Genomic DNA, 20,670 nt, shown 5'->3' with positions numbered 1-20,670 from the left:
TAAGTTAATTGGTTTTAAGTCTGGATTTAGTCTTAAATCTACTCACACAATTTTAAATTTGTATTGTAGAGTTACACGAGTATTGATATAATTAAATACACTTCACACAAATAGTAGTTCAATTGAAAAAATAATCAAATAATTAAAACAACTTGAATGTAAAGTAAACTCAATAACTTAGGAAAGAAATACTTCCATTCATAGAACTATGATTACATCCATAAATTTAAACTCTTGGATAATAGAACATCTTTTTGGTATTTTTTGTTAAATTTCAAACCTACTTAACTATCGCCTACTATTATATCACCTATAAAGTTATCGCCTACAAAATTACCTTATACAAGCTCTCACCTATTGGTTTAAGGTTTGAAAGGTCATAAGAACTTGATAAAAATACAATGATGTGATTTGAGTTTTTGTTGAGTTGTATGTGTTTCTTCATCTTCCTTGTTATCTGTTTTATATAGTCGAGTGATATTAATTGTCGGTAACCTTCCATTTCTTATATGTCAACTACTAATAACTTTCGTCTTTTAGAATTCTTTCCAAGATCTTATAATCACAAGAGTTACAGTTTTTTTTTTAATTTACATGGTTTGTTACAATTGTTTACGTTTTGCTTATATACACGATTTTTCTTTTATATACTCTTGTATTTTAAGTTTTTTTTAATTATTTAATTATCATATAATTATATATTTTCCTATTTATAGCCCATAAAATTTATGGTACAAGACATGCTATTTAAAAGAAAAGTAACAATAAGAGACGGAATTAATGAATGGCCCATGATTAACCATTAAATATGTTTGTCATGGGTAATACTCTAGTAAACGAAGCTTGATAGAAATATTAGGAATTTCCAACCTCATGCAATGTTTACAGCTAGCTGTTGTATTGCCTTCTAGTGTGCACACATCATTGATTCTATCAATGGTAGGAATTGAAGTCAAAATAAATTATGAGACCATCCATTTGGTCAATAGAGCAGGTGAATCTACTTCTCTTTCCGCTGCTTTTTTCACCGGTGTTTGTCTTCACATTTGGGACTAGAAATATGAACAACTGTATCATTTGACCACGCTTAAAGCTCCAAACTTAGTGATAATAATAATAATGGAGGTCATAAGGACCCACTGGTAATCAAAACAAAATTATGAAGGAAGATGACGATTAGTCCTATCATTTGTGAAAAAGATAAGATTCTTCAAAATCTGTTTTCTGTGCATCGTGTTCTGCACATTCATTCAATTCAGCAGAATGAGGTCTGCGTCATCCTCTCACTATGCATTTTTTCCACACTAAAGATCGAAGTTAAGGTTATCAAGGACTGATTTAGATAGGATGTCTAAATCAGCAAACTGGAATAGTACAGCCATGTTCTTCATGATATACAGAAAACCCATGATAGATTTTAAATAATAATGATATAGAACTAATGTACTGCCATGTTACAGACATTAAGTTGTTGTGTCCTAAGAGCTTGCTTCAATTAGATCAGTTTAGGAACTGCTCAGTAGCTTTCTTAAAACTTTGTATCAATGAGACTGATCAGCCTACATAACAATAAATTGCTAACCACTCTTATCTCTCTTTTCCCGTCGATGGAAAGCTAGTTAGTTACCAACTCCACCTTTTTGTTCCGTTCCCTCCACTTGGGGGCGGAGGCGGGGGGTGGCCCCTGCCCCTGCAATTTCTTTTTTCCCAACCTCCCTCCTTGGATAATTTTAAATTTTGACCTTAAGATTAATAAATTTTAATGTTTAGGTCCTCTTAGAATACTTTTTCTAGTTTGACCCTTTCAAACCTAATATTCCGGCTCCGCCCTGCCTCCACTATCTCTCAAGGCTATGCATAACGTTCCTTCTATAAATAACCTAAGAACATCCAAAGTTCATAGCAGCTTTTGAACTCCCCCTTCATACTTCTTAGCATTCCTGTGTAGAAGTCTTGGTCTTGAAAGTGATTCTAAAACAAAACAAAAAATTTGAAGCAGTAATGCCTCAGCTCATTAGCGTTGTCTTGGTTCTTGGTCTTGCTTTCCTTGCCTTTTCTCCGATTTGTTTTTGTGGCAAGACAGCTGGTGGCTACCTCTATCCACAGTTTTACGATAGGTCATGCCCAAAAGCTCGAGAAATAGTCAACTCCATTGTAGCCAAGGCAGTTGCTAAAGAAGCTCGTATGGCAGCCTCATTACTTAGGCTCCATTTTCATGACTGCTTTGTCAAGGTCTATAACTGATTACTATATATAACTCTCATCACTTGCTCTTCTACTATCATGAATAAAATGATTTACATTATTTTGTTAAAATCCCAGGGCTGTGACGCATCAATATTGCTAGACAGCACCGGAAGCATAATAAGTGAGAAGGGGTCAAATCCGAATAGAAACTCCGCTCGAGGATTTGAAGTAATTGACGAGATTAAATCTGCACTAGAGAAGGAGTGTCCTAAAACAGTTTCCTGTGCTGATATCATGGCTTTGTCTGCAAGAGACTCTACCGTTCTTGTAAGTGTTACATGTTTGTCCTGTAATGAAATTGAACCAACTTTTCTAGCCAAAATTCCAGAGCTGATCCTTTTGTTTATGTATACAGACTGGCGGTCCTAGCTGGGAAGTTCCATTGGGAAGAAGGGACTCTAGAAGTGCAAGCTTGAGTGGTTCGAATAACAATATTCCTGCTCCAAACAACACATTTCAAACAATTCTTACCAAGTTCAAGTTACAAGGCCTTAATGTTGTTGATCTTGTTGCGCTATCTGGTAAGTTTACTCGACTATCCCCTTCTCTGAGTTTCCGCGAACTATGAATATGGTCCTTAGTTTTGAAAAATTTTGTTCAGGGAGCCACACAATTGGAAATGCTCGGTGCACCAGCTTCAGGCAGAGGCTGTACAACCAGTCAGGAAATGGGAAGCCTGACTACTCTCTTCAACAATCGCTTGCTGCCCAATTGCGCAACCGGTGCCCCAGATCAGGAGGTGACCAGAACCTGTTTTTCTTGGACTTCGCAAGTCCAAAAAAGTTCGACAACAGTTACTTCAAGAACATATTGGCTTCAAAAGGACTGTTGAACTCTGACCAAGTTCTCCTGACAAAGAATGAAGCATCAATGGAATTGGTCAAGAAATATGCTGAGAGCAATGAGCTTTTCTTTGAGCAATTTTCCAAGTCCATGGTTAAGATGGGAAACATCTCTCCATTGACAGGTTCCAGGGGAGAGATTAGAAAGAGTTGCAGGAAGATTAATTCTTGAATTGCGGTACCTAGTTAGATCTATGCTTTAAATAATTGGTGCTAAAATGCTTTGTGGCTAATTGGTGCTAAAATGCTTTATGGTCGTCTTTCTTGAGGTTCTTTCACGTATAAATTTTATGCCAGCTATAATTCAAAAAACATATTGACATTGCAAGGTGCATTTAAACTTTCCAGAATGAGAATATATGAGAGACCACAGGGTATAGTTACAAAAAAAAAAAGGGCATCAGAGTTTCTTTTCCACCACGCTTCTTTGCATCGATAACATGAACAAACCCAAAAAGCAGGACTTCAAATTTTTCAGAAGATGATATGAACTGAATGACTTTGTGTGTTATACCATAGTTAAAATAAGAGAGAAGACAAACTCAGAGGGGCTCATCTAACGGTGAATGTTCTGACCACTTTAGCCTTCACGCACTAATAGAAAATTTGAAAAAAAAAAAAAAAAAAAAACGGAAAGATGAACGGAAAAATATTTCATCTGTAATTGCTTATGAAAATTATGACAGAAATTTTTTATTAGTAATTTTTTTATGAGAACAACGATAAAATAAAAAAATAAAAAAATTCCATTGGTATTGATAATATGTCAAATTGTCAATAATAATTTTGTTAATAATTTTAAAATGAATTAAAACCTAATAGTTTCTTTTATTAATGCAATCCAAACTACATCAAATGATCTATTAAGAGTTTTAGATTGGTCAATTACAAGATCAAGAACAAAAAAGCTTAAAGATGCATTTAATAGGCTCATGCAAAGTATTTAAGTCAAGTGATGATCAAAAATTAGTTAATCTAATTTATATATAAGAGGGGTCTGATCCATCTACAACATGAGCCTAATTATTTTGCAATGGTGGGCTAATTAATTTTAACAGTTAGAGGCATATTTTTTCTAGTGCACAAATTTATTTTAACAAGAATAATTTTTGATCTGACCGTTAGATCATTATGAGATTTTACCAAAAGTTCATAGAAATCTTATTTTATATTGGGATAAATTTTTAAGGCAATCAAACATTGGAAAAGCTTTGCGATAAGGTCTAGAAGTTACTGTGCGAGAATTGTATTAATTTCTTAGTTGATCTAAGATTCTTTTTTCTATTTTATTTAAAACTCTTTTATTATTTTCCTGCATTGTTTAGGATATTTTTATCTATTATAAATAGGATTGCTTTGCTTGTATTTAGGTTTTTAAGGGGGAAAAACTTTTATTACATCAATTATTATTGTATGTGTAAAGTTTTGCTTATACTTTTGATTTTTTTATCAAACTACTCAAACTTATCAAAAAATTAACCAAGTTTCATGTCGTCTTCTATATTTATCGTTTTAATGTTTTCTTTATAAAAAATAGTTGAATGATGACGTTTTGAATAGATCCAAGTCAAACGGGGTTAATCAATCCAACATGTGATTTAGATCATGGCCGTTACTTGGTTTAATAACCTTACTTCTTAAAATTTAATTTTTATTTAATTATATAATTATAAAAAGAGACTTTTGCAAGAAAGACAAAAAACAAAAATATCAAAAAGAAATGTATTTCTTCAATCTTAACTTTGTTTTCTTGTTAGGGCCTGTTTAGAATGTGACAACAGTGGCGGTTCAAAGTGTTTTTTGTTTAGAAATGCATCAAAATAAATTTTTTTTATTTTTAATAAATTATTTTTGACATTAGCAAATCAAAACGATCTAAAAACATTAAAAATAAATTTTAAACAAAAAAAAAATCAAAATTTTTAAGAACGCGACCCAAACACTCCCTTAAAGCATCTCGCTATTATTCATGAAAGTATGTTTGTTTTATTATAAGCATTGTTTTTAAATAAAAACCTATCATGAATCAAAAGCAAGTTTTAAAAAAATATTAAAATAATATTAATATTTTGTCCGTGATTGAAGAAAAAAAACATAATAAACATGACAAAATCATTTCATAAATCTATAAAAAAATTTAAAAATTAAAGCAAAAATTTTATTTGTGCTTAATTTAATTTTTTCAGGGTTAATCTTTTGTGCATGCATGAGCGTGCCCATTGTCAAGCTTTTGTTTCACGTGAAAGGGATCATTAAAGAGCAATATGTTATTATATATATATATATATATATGTGTGTGTGTGTGTGTGTGTGTGTGTGTGTGTGTGTGGTTTTTCTAATTAAGTCGGTTCCTTCAAAGAATTTAATCATACACTCATTTATTTTAATATCTTACATAGGAGGGGAACTAGACATTTTTTTTCCAAATCATGAGTGTGCCCATATACATATACATACATACATACATACATACATTCATTAATACATACATACATACATACATAAAAGAGGAGGTAATGGCTCTTTCAAATAAAACTAGTAACCTCATACTAGTTAATACAAGTAAAAATGAGAAATTTATGATAGGTAAAAATATTTTTATTATTATTTACGAGTAATGAATTTTATTTTTTCTTTCCTTTTCATATATGTTTTTATTTAAAATAAACTTATAAAATAACCAATAAAATACCACTAATTACTCTCTCGTATATACATGGATACAAAAACCAATCAGTACTCTGTAGCATCTCAGAATCTCTCAATAAAATGGTGTCACCATCCACCAACCCATAATCAGTGATTCTATGAACAAAATCCAACAGTGAGCCTTCAGTCTAGACGACATTATAATGGTCACCATTATGTGGGCAAACTAAAATCAGAACATCAGATGTTGGAGAAATGGTTGAAGATGGATTGAAGGGTTTCAATCATGTGCCAGTTATGGCACCACAACAAAGATCTACGGCTGGGTAACAACGAGCCAAGTTTGTTTCTCAAATTACTAGAACACATTGTTTCTCTTCCTTTACACACCTGGCATTTACAGGAGTTAATTAGCATTCAGAAAGATTTGGTTTTCAAAATGCTTCCCCCAAGTTTACATTTTTCTTTGGAAAAAAGCGACCATCTACCATGATTATTTGAACTAGCAAGCATGGAAATGCTTCAGTTGTTACACTTTATCATCATGGAACCACCACCTGGTCTCCTTCGGAGATCTTCCATTTCTACAGTTCTTTACATATCGGTCATTATCCTCGGGACGTTGCTGCAGGCAAGGGTCAACCTCATTAATCTTACAATCTTATATACAAAAAATAAGTTATAAAGTGGTTGTGCCATCTAATGAATCATAAGATGATTAAACCTAAAAGGTATGCTTATCATTTATCATGGGTATTGGCAAATATACACTTCACCTGCCAGCAGTCAATAGGAGCACAATGAACACAAAATCCATATTAACTGGAAAGAATGGCTCTAGAAAATTGACCATAAAATCAAACCTTCACAGTGGAGCTTGAAAGCATAGAGAGAATACTGATGCAGACAGAACTAACAGTCATGGCAGGTGACCAAGAATCATACAGTATATCTGCAAAAGGAAATAATCAAATGTCTGTCATGCTGCAAGCATTATTAACTGCAGGTTTAGATTGAGGCAATCATGCAATGTGAGATACACAATGGATTACACCCCTCATCCCATTGAAGTGCTCACCATTCCTTTTTGAGATGTTCCAATTTATTTATCCACTCTCAAAATAGCATATGTATTAGTGAATTACTTCACAGGTTTATGGAGCAACATAACTACCTTCAATTAGAAACTAACCACTTTCAACAAGACAAACTTTAAAAAATTTATCCCACTGACTAGACCATTTAACGATCACTCTTTAAATAGTAGGAAAACCAAAGTTTCACAGTTAATATGAGGTGGAAAGAGTATAACTGACATAAAAGCCATATACAAAGTTAAATCAAGCTTGAATCATAACAAATGACTTAAATCCTGCTTATCCAGAAAAGAAACAGCATGGCATGAGCATCAATACATGCATGAGTCCATATGTTGTATTGCAAATGAACAAAAGGGATGAGAACAAAACTACAACCACATTCTTATCTAGTGACATCACTAAGGGGAAAAAATTCTAGATAAACAGATTGCATGATGGACATAATTTATATTGCAATAATTATTTACAAGTCAGTTTGTGTTACTATATTGTGCACAAGGTTATCACAATCCATCATAATATCCATGTCCAATATTACAAATCACAAAAGTGTGAGCTATACTAGAATTTGGCCTCTGCAGGTCTCATTGAAAGTTAATGTTATGAGATTTATCTTACCATGTTTTCTAGCAATAATCAAGGTTTTGCTATCTACTTAGTGGCGATATGAGAAACTAGAAAACTAAGAGATCTGCATACATGTACTATTGACCATGTCTTGTATGAAAATCTTGTTAAAGAGAGAATGGAAATATCTAAACCAACAACCAAAAAAAAGTCAGCATTTATGGACAAGACCATCAAATTCAACAAACAAGTGAATATTATGAAATGAAAAGCAGAGAAATAAATCAGTTTGTATTGTAACAGTAGGAAAACTACCAACGAGCGAAGTAGGCCGAGATATTTCAACTGGGAACAGAATACAGTAGAGCAAATAATCCAATTGACCCAAAATTAATTTCATGGTATCTTAAATCCAATATAGAACATAAATAATTACCTAAACAAATATGGCCATTGCTATAAATATGCGGATGAAGCGGAGCCGGATGAAGAAATATAACCTGTTTAGAACCTCAATCAACACTATTTTACATGGAAAAAACCCAATAAAAGTCTAGACAGTTAACAATAGACTGATGCAATTGCAAACCTGAGGAGCTTCCATCGGGTAATGCTCAGGGAAATCAACTTGAAGCTGATAGGTCTCATTTGCATAAAGGGTGCCCGGAGCTCCAATTACTTCAATAACCCACCTTCAATTCAAAATCCCAAGATTACATTACAGATAAATAATCAACGAACAAATCAAATATAGAAACTAATTAGTCACGTTCTTTAAAAGTCGTTTTACAAACGGTCCCAAAAAAAATCCAAACTTTAGTTTGATTTCTTATTTTCCCTTCATCTTTCTTTGATTTTCTCAGCAAGATTTTAACATAAGACAAAACAACCCATAACAGTAATCAAACAGAAAAGGACCAAACCTTTGGAGATTATCAGTGACTTTATGTTTAAAACCAGTTGGAGGATTGACTTGCCACTCAACAAGTTCTTTCTGAAGCCGATTGCAAGCAATCTTACTCAGTGCCTAAAACAAAACAAAACCCACAAATTCACCTTACGACTAATGATTGATCAAACAATTTAACAAAACCCCATATCATCGATTAAAAGTATGAACCTTGCGGGTCGTTGTAGAGGAGCTCGTCATGGTTGCAAAGGTAACTTTTGAGAGAGAGTTATTTGTTGGTGTGAAGGGGTGTTAGATAAAGGAACAAAGAGAACCAGCGACGGTTTATAATGACGGGTATAGAATGATTTGTGTTCCCCACCACCGTATTGCCATATCTTCTAGTTATCTATGAGTATTTTTTTTTTTTAGAAGTTCTTACTATAACTTTTTTGATTAATTAAAACTTACTAAATATAGTTTATTAAAATTAATTAACTGCGTTTTAAAGTATAAATAATAATTGGACTTTGAAAAACATTGATCATTCTCAATTTATTCGTTTTATGTTAAAAAAATAGTTACCATAGATCAACATACCACATAATAAAAGGTTTTTCTTTGTAAAAATTTATAACTAGAAGTGACCAAAACAAAAGAGAAAATTAGCAAAAGCCAAGGCACAAGATAAAAAGGTCAAATAAAGATATCGTATTTTTTATTTAGCTACGTGTCTGAAGTATTTATGAATCTGACATTTTGTTAGATTTAATTTTTTTGGGCTTGGCTACGCGTTAGGTCCAAAAGCCTACCCAATCCCTTTGGGCTCAGATACACATTAGACCCACACGTCTAATGTGTCAGATCCAACCCCCTCTAAGTTAGGTCTTTCTTCGAGAACAAGAGCTCGAAGTGGGAATCTAGGATCATCATCTTGCTACTCCTTAGCAAGTCAAAAAGTCATATAAGGGCTATCCCTGCATCAAATCAATATTAATATTTATTATAAGGAATGATCTCATCGACATTAATATTGTATATAGAATGATACAGAACTATCTTTCATAAAGCACATGATGTTCTCGATATTAAATGTCATATATGAAGACACTGATCATCAATATTAATATTAATTGTAAGGGTATTCCTCTCACTTGGATGAAGAAGAAAGGACTTACAACCCCTCGAAGAATAAAGAAAAAAGATTATAAATGCACTTTGAACAACCCAATTAGAGAGTTCAAAATATTCATTCTCTTATAACTTATTCTCAGCATTTATAATATATAAACAAAGAACAAATATTTTTATTTTTAGAATTTAATGCTTATTTTCTACAAATCTTCATAATAAAATTATTGACTTAATAATCGGAGGATCTCTAAAATCTTCAAAAGGGACTGTTTTGTAAGAAATCCACCTTGTCACCAACCTCTGAAATCCTCAGTTATTGAGAAAAAAAGATTGACATGAACTTATGATTATTCATCATCCAAACACAACGAAAAATACTAGGATTCTAGATTTTTGGAGCATCTTCAGGTTAGATTTTCATATGAAAATCCCAAAATTCATTATTCTATTTTTCTTTTTTTTTAAAGGTGAAATAAATTGAAAAAAAAAACATACATAATTTATTTTTAAAAAAAAGATAAATATGAAATAAATTAGAAGGGAATAAGATGGAAAAAAAAATAAAGATTAAATGTTTTGAAATCACGAGGATTAATTATTTAGTTTCATTAATTATGGAGACAATGTAATAATTATTTTTGATACAGTTAGATTTTGCTATATATAATCTTTTTGAGTTAGAAGCTATAATGATAATCGTACTTTAAAACAAGATCCAACCATTACTTAATTTCTTTAGATAAATCCATTTCCATTGAGTTGAATTTTAATTTCGTCCAATATAAAACTTATTATTGGTTGGGTATCTTTGTGTCACATCCAACGTTATCACAATTCTATTTCTTTTTGAAAAACCCATGAAATAAGATTGCTTTTCTCTTTTTTGCATAAGAAATACATGCTTGTTCTTATCAACGGTCAACACCACCCTAGTTTACTCGTCACGCAGTCGCAAATCACTCAGATGACCCCACTCCAACCACCAGGAACTTCACCTTCACAGAATCATAAATGTACATTTCTACTGGCGCTAGCTTCCACTAGGCAAAAGCTCTGGTTTTCAAATCATCTGAACTCCTATCATCAGACGATCGACTTGGCATTATTAGGTGGGAACGAGGCAATGAACTTGTTCTCCAAATATGCAGAAATACATCAGCAACAGATAAAGGAGATCAGAGAAATAAAAGTTGACCAAAGGGTATTATCACCTCTGTGTGTGTTAGCGATCGACAGCATGCGCATATTGCATGTGGGATTTTCAGTGCATATAATATAATACACACAGTTGCTCATAGATTCACCTACTACATCGCTATATAATTTTCAAACCTAGTATAATGCAGCTTGGTGACAATGGGTCGGTAATAAAAGACAACAAATGGGAAAGGGTCAAATTTCATTGCCATTTGCCAATCAATATCCCCACCTGTCTGATGATATAAGCTTTGCATTTTGCAATGTTCTGATTCCTTGCTTATCCCACATCAAAAGCACGAGAAAGAAAAATCGACTTTTACTTGCTTCTTACCTTTTCCCCTATCTTTTTTTATAAGAAGGCATATGCAATCTGCCCTTTTGACTTCTAAGATGATTATTAGCATATTCTAGCCTTGTTTAATGGAGATGTTCCCTTGCAATTTGTCCCATGGGGGAATCTTCAAGGTAGAGGCATCTCGTAAAGACAGGCTTGGCAAGAAAATATATATTTTTAAAGGAATAGGATAAATCCATCTTGGCAAGATAACCCACCGCCTTCTGACTTGTCGTCAGGTCGAAATTACTAATGTTTTCTTTTCCCATCCAATCCTAAGGGCAACCAATAACTTCAATCCAAACCTAAACGAAAGCCTCCGGCAACTGTATTTGGCTGACAAAATAAGCTAATAGGACTCGTTCCCAATGTGATGAAATTGGATTTTGCTTCAATATTATAACACAACTAGTATAGACCCAAAATAAAATTTAGTCCCACCAAACTAGGTTTGCATGTTAAAACAAAGATGCTAGAAAATCCGATTGTTGGATCGAACTTAAATTTTTCTAAATAATTCTACAGGCAATTTTTCTATAGCTAACCACTACATTGCTTATCGGACAATTGGATCTCTCGAAATTAGGATCTAGGCCCCAATGGTGCTGTTTGAACCAATTTTGTTATTTTTCCTAGTTGTTTTTTGGATTTATTATTTAATTCAGATTTTTGTTTAATTTCTTTAGTGCTTTCAGATTTCTAGTTGTTTCCTAATAGAGTTAGGGTTTTTTTGGCTTATTTATAGGTTTTGTGAACCTCTAAGGAGGCAGAATTCATTAATTTTATTTTTAGAGAAATAAATGGCGAATTTAGTATTCATATCTGCAACCTTTTTTACTAGTTAAAATCAACATGTTTTCTATGTTGTTGTTGTTACAACTTTCACCTTCATCAGTTGGTATCAGAACCTAATGATCATAGGTTTTTTGTTTGATGTATGTTGCAATCCCGAGGAAATTTGTTGCTTGTTGTGTGCTACTACAACTATAGTAGGAAGAGGTCATAGAGTAGGGCGTGGTAAAGGAGGGGATGTGAAGGCTCCCCTTCGAAAAGAGGACATCTAGAAGCTCGTCATTAAAGATATGCAAAGGCATATCACAGAGTTAGCTCATATGTTAGAAAATATGGACATACGAGAGCAAAACTAGGAGAGTGACCATGAGCCCCTAGACAATACTAAAAACCAAATGCATGATTAGAGGATATAACCTCTTGAGAAGGAAAATGTTAGATCTAAGGATTTTGGTTTTCGTGTTAAATTACTGGAATTCGGTGGAACTTTGTAGGCAGAGAAGTTCATAGACTAGCCTAATTAATTTTCAATGGCTCTAATTAATTTTTAGTTTTAATAGATCACTGACCTTGAACATTCAAGAATAATGTTTTGATTCAATATAAATATCATAATTATAATACTTTTATAATTTTTTTTGTAAAGATTTTTTTGTCCAAAGAACTTTATCTTTACTCTAGATTAATTAATTATACATAAATAAATATTAAAGATAAAGAATTTTTTATTAATAATGAATATATTTTGCATGAACAAAGTCAATGTCACATGTAAAATTGATTGGCTACATGATATAACAAAAAAGCTAAAACAAAAGGCAAAAACACTAAGGTAGACACATTTCACTATTATAGCGTAATTATGTTTTTGACTTTACAAAAAAAAAATCAAAGAACTTGCCTTTAGGGGTAATTTGATTTTCACACCCATTAGTTATTATGAAATTATTCGGGGATAATTCAGTCTTTTTATATTTTTTTAGCACAATTAAATTACTAAATTACTCTTTGAAAGAGAAAAAAATAAGTTATCAAACATGGTTATTTTTCATCTTATTATTTGCAGAATGAAATGGCAATTACGCCTTTAAAAAGGAAAAATGAATAAATTGTTATCCATGGACTATTTTTTCTTTTTACTTCGGTTTTTTTTCTTGTGTGATTTGATCCCTTGTTTTTTTGCAATTTTTTTTTTACTTTGACAAGTTTTTTTAATTTATATTTTTTAAGATCTCATTCTCCAACATTAAATTGGTTGGGGATTAAGTTTGTTGATTAAACCCGGGTCTCGGATTTCACGGGTTGTGATTTTGGAGGATTAACCCGAATTTAAGAGATTCACATGGGTTTACTTGTTTTTTTTCTTTTTTTAAGCTGATGTTATTTCAATTTCATCATTCAATATTTATTTATTTATTTAGTTTCATCATCCTTTAATTTTTTATCTGTTATATTTGGTCTCCATTCTTTTAAATGTTTTATTTGTTTTATATGATTTATAGAATTGAAGTTTTTTTACAATTTCATCCTCCAATTGTTTTTTACCGATATGATTTGATCGTCATTCTTTTTGTTGCAATTCTTTTTTCTTTGACAATTTTTTTTAATTTAGATTTTAGATTTATTTACGATTTTATCTTCAAACATTAAATTGATTAGGAATTGAGTTTCTTAATTGAACTCAAATCTATAATTTCACGAGTTACGAGTTTGAATGATTAATCTATAATTGAACTCAAATCTATATATATATGGCGGAATAATGTGACGGTTTGGAAGGATTTCAGACCACCATACATCCCAGAGACTATATGGGCAGAATATATTCAGCACGTGACGTCAAACATTTCACACGACAGTCATAGTGCAGTGTTGGGAACCAGAGTCGGCAAATTCACGATTCGGTTACCATGCACACCGACAACTCCATTCTGTTCGTTTCGCATGCAAAGTGAATAGTAGGATTAATTTTAATTACATCTATTTTTTAATTTGTTGTTATTTATAAATATATTTAACTAACAACATTTTTATCCCACAGGTTACGACTTTTGGATGTGGCTAAGCCCAATAGAGGTTTTTGTGGAAACGCACATGCAGAGTGATGACCACAAAAAAAAGGTGCAGCAGTTTGTCAACAACCGAGCTGATCAACACTTGTGGTACATTGGTTTTCAACCATTTTTCTTAAGTTATTATTTTCTTGAATTTAATGATTTCATTTTTTATTTCCAAGAAACGTATAACAGCCAATTGAAGAAGAGATATGGGGACGATCATTCAACCCACCCGGATTTCGATCCGAATTTATGGTTGGAGACAAGATCGTCCGGTGGACTCGATAGAAATTGGGTGTACGGACTCTCTAACACTATGGCCAAGAACTTGCAGATGACCTTTAATGTTTCAACTGTTGGGTGCTCGCAATCAATCCTGAGCACTCAGTCTCCAGAGTTCACGGCCTTGTTAGATCAAGGAGTGCAAGAACGTACAACCCATCTCAATGAAAAATATGAATGACTCTTTGCAGATTATGAAGAACTCCGCTGAATGGTCATGGATATTAGATCACAGATGAGTGGTACATATACACCCCCTATTGGCCCACAGTCTCGGGAACGACCAACCTCCTCCTCCTCCTCCAGTGTCGCCTTTGTTCTAGTTTCATTGTATTTGAACGCATAAATTTATAGTAAATATTTGGTTTTTATATTAAGATAATTGATTTGTAAATACTTGAATTTAATGCAAATTTAATTATTTTTAATTATTTTCTATTTATGTTCAATAGATATATATATATATATATATATATATATATATATATATATATATATATATATATATATATATATATATATATATATATAAACTATTACTGAAGGGGTTACCAACAGACTTATTTTGTAGGTATATTCTAGAGAGTTGGAAAAAAATTACTGCAAATGCCACTGTAACTGTTAAATCACCGACAAAATTATTCTATCGGTATATTCTAGAGAGTTGAGAAAGAATTACTACAAATGCCACTGTAACTCACCGACAAAATTACTGATGGAGGGAATCAAGTGTTTTTTTTTTTGCGGGAATGGTCCATCGATAATTTTTTTTATTAACGACGGACTTACTGACAGACCAGAAATTTATTGACGAGTGTTTTTCCGACAGACGATTTCTGTCCGTGAATCCATTCGTAAAATAATCATAGACGAAATGTTAGTGTAAACACCAACACAATTTTCTGTTCATAAAACTGTTAAATCTGTTAATAATTATATAATAAATTATATGTAACTTGTTCTAATCTCCTTCAAAATCCATTATGCCACCACATATAATCTTGTTTCAATCACAAATACAACTTAGTTAAAATATTTGGCTCTGTTTTTGTTTTTTATTTGATATATATATTGACTTACAATTGTAGAGAGACGGTTGAAAATAAAATAAGGTATTTTTCAATTTTATTTCTCTAAATAAGGTTATTTCAAACTTATTTACTAGAAGGTTTGCATGAAGTGCCACATAGTACACGCCATTTGTCCATGTTATCTTTTTTTATTATTATTATTTCTAAATTCTTAAAATAAAAGAGCAATAAAGGGAACAAATCGAAATTCAACAATCTGTCAAGCCTTCATTTTCTCAGATCTTAATTAAATTTTTAATTCATCTCTTATTCAGCTTCAGGTAAGCATCATAAATTATACTTTTGTTTTCTAACAAATTCAATAAACTCAACTAATTAATAAGGACATGGGATTACAAGGTTCGGGATAAACATAATGTTTTTGTCTTGCTGTAATATATCATGTTGACATATTATATTGATGATTGAATTACAATTGGAGGAAGAAAAGCTAGAAATGAAATTTTTTCATTTTTTTTTAAATAAGAGAAAAAAAATGTCATGGATTAGTGATATATATAGACCTAGATGCCTTGTATGGCAAGAGAATTTCTGTTTATGAGAATAATGTTAATTTAAAATGATGTACAGTTCATTCATGTGGGTCATGCCACTTCTTTCTTATAATAAATTGCTATTAATGTTACTAGCTAGCCATGATTTACTGCAATTAATTTTAACTTAATGCTCTAATTAAGGTTATTAAATCCTGAAACTAAGCATTTGACCTGCTTTAAGAGTTTTGCAGCCCACCAACTGCTTGTTGACTGGGTAAAACAAGAGATGGTGTATACATGGCCTCTTATAGATTCATCATACATGCATGTCTACTTGCCCATTGACGTCCTCTGGGGAAAAAAATCACTACATTCTGCCATTGTTGTCATAGTATACAAGAACTTATGACATCTTTGTGTCTACTTATCGCATATCTAGCCATCTCATGATGAATCAGCTATCACTGGCTGCAGAATTTCAATTTTCAGCAGATGTATATGGATAACATGAATTGGAAAACAAACAGAGGAGATAATACAAAAAGAAATTGTAGGGTGAAAAAGAAAAAAAAGAGGACTTGTTTATTCAATTCTAGCAACCTTTGAAAACAATTTTGCAATCGAAGCCTTAGAAGACTTTGTATAATATCATAGCATTTACAACGTACGTGTTGTTAGCTTTATTTTCGTTGACTCTCCTCTTTTATCTAATCCACTTTTAATTCTGAATAACATAAGCCAACCAGCAAGAATATTATTTGTTCCATGCCAGAATAAAAAAAAAATTAAGAATATATGTTGCTGTATAATCCTTGGTGAACTTTGTTTTCAAGGAAATCTTAATCCTACGCCAGTATAGTACCTCCATGAACCAAACTACTACTGCATGCCAAGTGTTTTCAGGTCTGATCTCCATAAATCCACCTCATCCATCATTTCAAAGTCCTGGAATGGAATCTCGTCCGCTCTTGGCACTTCCATAGCAAGCACTTTCTCATTAACAACGGGATCACAATCTATCTCATCAAGAAGAGAATCAATGCTGCAGACATCTTGAAATATAGTCTCATCAAAATCAAAATCTGGGATCTCATCAAAATCATAATGTAAGACGGGTCCATCATTATTTTCACAAAGGTTCAAGTCCTGCTGAGGCTGCTCGTCACTTGGTTCTTTCATTGTAGTGCTACTACCTAATACGGCATCAGGATATTTAGCAGTTCTCCTTCTCCTCTGACGTCGTTTCACTTTAGGAATTGAGTCCAGGTTCAAACTCTTGATATACTCTTGTAGAAGGGAGCCCTTTGGATACTTGGATCGGCTTTTTCTCTTGGAAGTGCAAGTTTGCCTTCTTTTAGTTGCATTCCAGTGGTTCTTGATAGAGTTTTCAGTTCTCCCTGGCAAACTCTTAGCAATTTCTGCCCATTTGTTCCCTATTTCTTTATGGGCCTGTATTAGCACCCTATCTTCCTCCTCGCTCCAAATATCCTTCTGTAACGAAAAATGGACATTGAAAAAATGATGAGAAAATGCATTGCCATCCTCATGTTGCTTATGAAATGCTCAGGATGATCATGCCATGGACAAAACATAAATGTCCATGTGTGATTCTTTTTAAACATTTCCCACAAAGATGGATTTATGTGATGGAGGAGGGCATCATTTAGGTCATGAGTTCAAGTATCCTGAAAATAGTATTTGAAGAAGTATATTATCTACGTACGCTCATTAAATCTTATTGGAAGAAGTATTTAATTATGTATTAGTAGAAGCCTCTCTAAATATACAATGACTATGAAAAGCACAATTCCCAAGCAGGCATGGTATAATAGGCCCCTCTCCCTGCCCTTTTCTACTGCCCAGAGAAAAAGGAGAGAAAAATACGATGGATAGATAAGATAATGAAAGAAAATATTAACCTTGATATCTGGCCTCAAATGGTTATGCCATCTTTCCCGACACTGCTTGCCGATTCTTCCTGGGAATATCTGAGCAATATGAGACCATTTTCTTATTCCAAACTCATCAACCAGCCGAATCAACAGACTGCATAAATGATGTTATCGCAACAAATTAAGTCAAACATGAAGAATTAGAGAGAGTATTGTTAATTTACAAGGAAAAAAAAAACCCTCCTTAATTTATACGTACCTATCTTCCTCAGCTGTCCATTGCCCCTTGACTAAATTAATAGGTTCCTTCTTAGGAGTCTTCCCTGTCCTTCTTGTCAAAGGTAGTATGGCATCATTCTTATACAAGCCACCTTTCGTATAGTAATCATATTTTGTAGTCGCACAAGGGGTTCCATCTAGCACCTCAACATTCATAGGTTTGGTTTCTTGCAAATCCAAGGACATGTGACTCTGATTAGGACCTATCATGTCAATGAGGTTTTCTTGAGGGAGGTTCAAGCACCCGCCACTTTGGAAATTGTCTCGACCATATAGTCCATTGTTGTTATTTGTGTATGGCTTGTAGTCACACTCGTATAAATGTGTAGCTGGTGATAATCTATAGGGAAAAACATCCAAAGAATCAGAATTAGAGCCAGTAAGGACACCAAACAATGATCTGTTAGCATGGAGCTGATCAAGATGGTTAAAATCCTGAAGAAAGCTCTTTGCTGAAGGTGTTTCACAGGGAAATACATATTCTTTCATGTATGGTTTCCTCAAGTAGTTATCTGGGGAAAACATCGAGTGTGAAAAGAAGGAAGGGTTGTCTGATCTAACCAGCTTAACAAGCTCAATGGAGAGAAAGCAAAGAGAAACACCGAGGCTCGAATATTGGAGTTTGAGAATTTAAGAGTTACTCTCACCTTAATATTGTCTAAGAGATGAGAGTATATGGATGCATTTATGACAGTACTGGTTAATCTTGGCCATTCATTTTTTGTGAGCCACTGGTTAGTGTTGGCCGTAACATTGCTTAATAATAGTCATTACTATTAAGCTTCTCTTATTAATATAATTTTTCCATTAATGTCTTCTTGATTCCTTCTCGTTTAATAGCTAGGATGGGTTATACATGAGTCTATATGGTCAATGGTCGTCAATTGGGAGACATTAGTGCTATAACTTTGCAGAAAAAATATTAATTAATTAATTACTATCCCTTTTAATTAGCCAAAAAGATTTTTGTTCATTGGATAAATTTTATATTTTGATAAGAATAATGGATTTATTCAATCAATATTATGAAAACATTCTCATCGCATATACTATGGATTAATTCTTATGTTAAAAGTCATTGAATAATTAATTAAGTTAATATCCCATTAATCAAGATAATGCTAATAAAATTGGTTGATATATATATAAATCTTTTTGTGCACTAGATTAGATTTTTAAGGCTATTTTCACAACAACTTAATTATATATACTCTTTTTCTAGATGGGTGGAGAGAAGTATTTACTCACATTTAATTATGCAATTAATTCTAGAAAAACATTATGCAATTATGTTTGAACTTTGAAGGCTTTTAAAACGATAAATTTAATGGGGTTATCAGAAGATTATAATGCTAGTCAACCATGTTTAAACCATGACATCTTCCTCTAGACATGGTCAAAATATATCTTTGGGAAAGCTTCATATATTAAAAAAAAATCTAAAAATATGCTATACGTTTTGATTCTATACCAAAATTTCCATAAAAATTAAATTGTCTTGATCTTTCCTGCTCCATAATTCACTTTTTTTTTTTAGTTTAACATGGGTGTCCGGGCAAGCTTGTGCGCACCTCGACTAATCCCACGGGCCCTGAAGTTAACGACCATGTAAGCCTCCAGTGGCCATCATATGAGCAACCACGGGGCTCGAACCTGATACCACAGAGGGAGCAAACCTCTTGATCCCAAATTCTTACTATTGAACCACCACCTAGATGGTTAACTTCTAATAATGAAGCTTAGTCATCTATTATAACCAAACAATTTAAGAGAAGATAGTTTACATCTTTATAGACATTAAACTCTATAAAAAAAAGAAGAGAAGAGCAGTTTACTGATAATAATAATTTTTTAAAGTGTTTTTTTTATCTAAAAGTGTATTAAAATAATAATTTTTTATTTTTAAAAATTATTTTTAATATGAATATATTAAAATAATCTGAAAATATATAAAAAATAAATTAAATTTAAATAAAAAAAAATGAAATTTCATGGAACGTATCTTAGCTAATTGCTTACGCATGATATAGCAAGGATTCGAAGTCACAGAGACATATCTTCAAAAGAAACCATATTCAGAAAAGTTTACATATTAAATAAGAGTATTAGTAGTTTGTAACTGTAACCATTTATAAGCCATTATCTCTCCCTCATTTAATTAGTTCGCATTAATTAATTTAATTAATTCACATTAATCAATGTCGATTTCAAAGGTTATTTGTTATTTGGTAGACAGAACACAGTTATACCATGTTTAATTTCACGAGGCACAACATTGACCCCAAATAAATAAATAAATAAATAAATAAAATCACTTGATATACCTAAATATATTAAGCTTAGGCTATTTTTAATTAGTAACTTTTTGTTGTATCAGAAATGCGTAGGAACCATCCTCCAAAATCATAATTTTTAAAACAATTTTAGTTATTATAATATACCTAAAATATATGTGAAAATTACTATAACTTTCCTTACATATTATTGTGGATTGCTACAATATTTTTTTTTTCTGGTTTTTTTTATGTTTTTTAAATTATCTTTGTTAATTTTATTTTTTTAATATTGAGCTGATTAAAAATTTAACTTTGTAATTTTTTTCTTTAAAACACTGCGAATTGCTATAGTGTTTTTCCAGATAATTTTTTTTGTTATAATTTTTTTTAAAATTATTTGTTGATTTTATTTTTTTAATATTAAACTGATCGAGAATTACAGTTGTGGCTTTTCTCACAAAACATTACAATTACAATATACCTAAAACATGTGGGGAAAGCACGTAGTTTTCCTCACATGTTACTGTGGATTGTTACAGTGCTTTCCTTCTTTTTTTTTTGTT

At 32.2% G+C, this 20,670-nt stretch overlaps 3 protein-coding genes across 3 annotated transcripts; 1 reads left to right on the top strand and 2 right to left on the bottom strand.

Moving 5' to 3' along the window:
* Positions 1-1,501: 1,501 nt before the first annotated feature.
* Positions 1,502-3,423, top strand: LOC18099238 (peroxidase 72). Its single transcript, XM_006383090.3, has 4 exons — positions 1,502-2,232; positions 2,323-2,514; positions 2,603-2,768; positions 2,849-3,423. The coding sequence occupies exons 1-4, from the start codon at positions 2,002-2,004 to the stop codon at positions 3,259-3,261; spliced, it is 1,002 nt and encodes a 333-aa protein (XP_006383152.1). The 5' UTR covers positions 1,502-2,001; the 3' UTR covers positions 3,262-3,423.
* Positions 3,424-5,985: 2,562 nt separating this feature from the next.
* On the bottom strand, positions 5,986-8,693 carry LOC18099237 (probable ubiquitin-conjugating enzyme E2 16). Its single transcript, XM_006383089.3, has 6 exons — positions 8,526-8,693; positions 8,329-8,432; positions 7,995-8,097; positions 7,842-7,905; positions 6,602-6,690; positions 5,986-6,363 (listed from the first exon to the last, which is right to left on the bottom strand). Exons 1-6 carry the CDS (start codon positions 8,553-8,555, stop codon positions 6,268-6,270), a joined length of 486 nt encoding a protein of 161 aa, XP_006383151.1. The 5' UTR covers positions 8,556-8,693; the 3' UTR covers positions 5,986-6,267.
* Positions 8,694-16,539: 7,846 nt separating this feature from the next.
* On the bottom strand, positions 16,540-18,356 carry LOC18099236 (transcription factor MYB98). Its single transcript, XM_006383088.1, has 3 exons — positions 17,812-18,356; positions 17,580-17,706; positions 16,540-17,151 (listed from the first exon to the last, which is right to left on the bottom strand). The coding sequence occupies exons 1-3, from the start codon at positions 18,354-18,356 to the stop codon at positions 16,540-16,542; spliced, it is 1,284 nt and encodes a 427-aa protein (XP_006383150.1).
* Positions 18,357-20,670: the final 2,314 nt, after the last annotated feature.

Source organism: Populus trichocarpa, chromosome 5 (assembly GCF_000002775.5).
Source record: "Populus trichocarpa isolate Nisqually-1 chromosome 5, P.trichocarpa_v4.1, whole genome shotgun sequence".
In the NCBI taxonomy this organism is placed as follows: Eukaryota; Viridiplantae; Streptophyta; class Magnoliopsida; order Malpighiales; family Salicaceae; genus Populus; species Populus trichocarpa.
The sequence above is the reverse complement of the archived record's forward strand: the minus strand, read 5'-3'. Positions and strand labels throughout refer to the sequence as shown.

Bases quoted from the DNA above. Each gene is read 5' to 3' on its own strand.
- LOC18099238 (XM_006383090.3), top strand. From the start codon at position 2,002: ATGCCTCAGCTCATTAGCGTTGTCTTGGTTCTTGGTCTTGCTTTCCTT. The intron at 2,233-2,322 runs GTCTATAACTGA...TTAAAATCCCAG, and splicing joins TTCATGACTGCTTTGTCAAG to GGCTGTGACGCATCAATATT. The intron at 2,515-2,602 runs GTAAGTGTTACA...TTATGTATACAG, and splicing joins CAAGAGACTCTACCGTTCTT to ACTGGCGGTCCTAGCTGGGA.
- LOC18099236 (XM_006383088.1), bottom strand. From the start codon at position 18,356: ATGTTTTCCCCAGATAACTACTTGAGGAAACCATACATGAAAGAATAT. The intron at 17,707-17,811 runs GTACGTATAAAT...TCATTTATGCAG, and splicing joins TGGACAGCTGAGGAAGATAG to TCTGTTGATTCGGCTGGTTG. The intron at 17,152-17,579 runs GTTAATATTTTC...TTTTCGTTACAG, and splicing joins ATTTGAGGCCAGATATCAAG to AAGGATATTTGGAGCGAGGA.
- LOC18099237 (XM_006383089.3), bottom strand. From the start codon at position 8,555: ATGACGAGCTCCTCTACAACGACCCGCAAG. The intron at 8,433-8,525 runs GTTCATACTTTT...GTTTTGTTTTAG, and splicing joins CCTCTACAACGACCCGCAAG to GCACTGAGTAAGATTGCTTG. The intron at 8,098-8,328 runs GTTTGGTCCTTT...TTTGAATTGAAG, and splicing joins GTCACTGATAATCTCCAAAG to GTGGGTTATTGAAGTAATTG.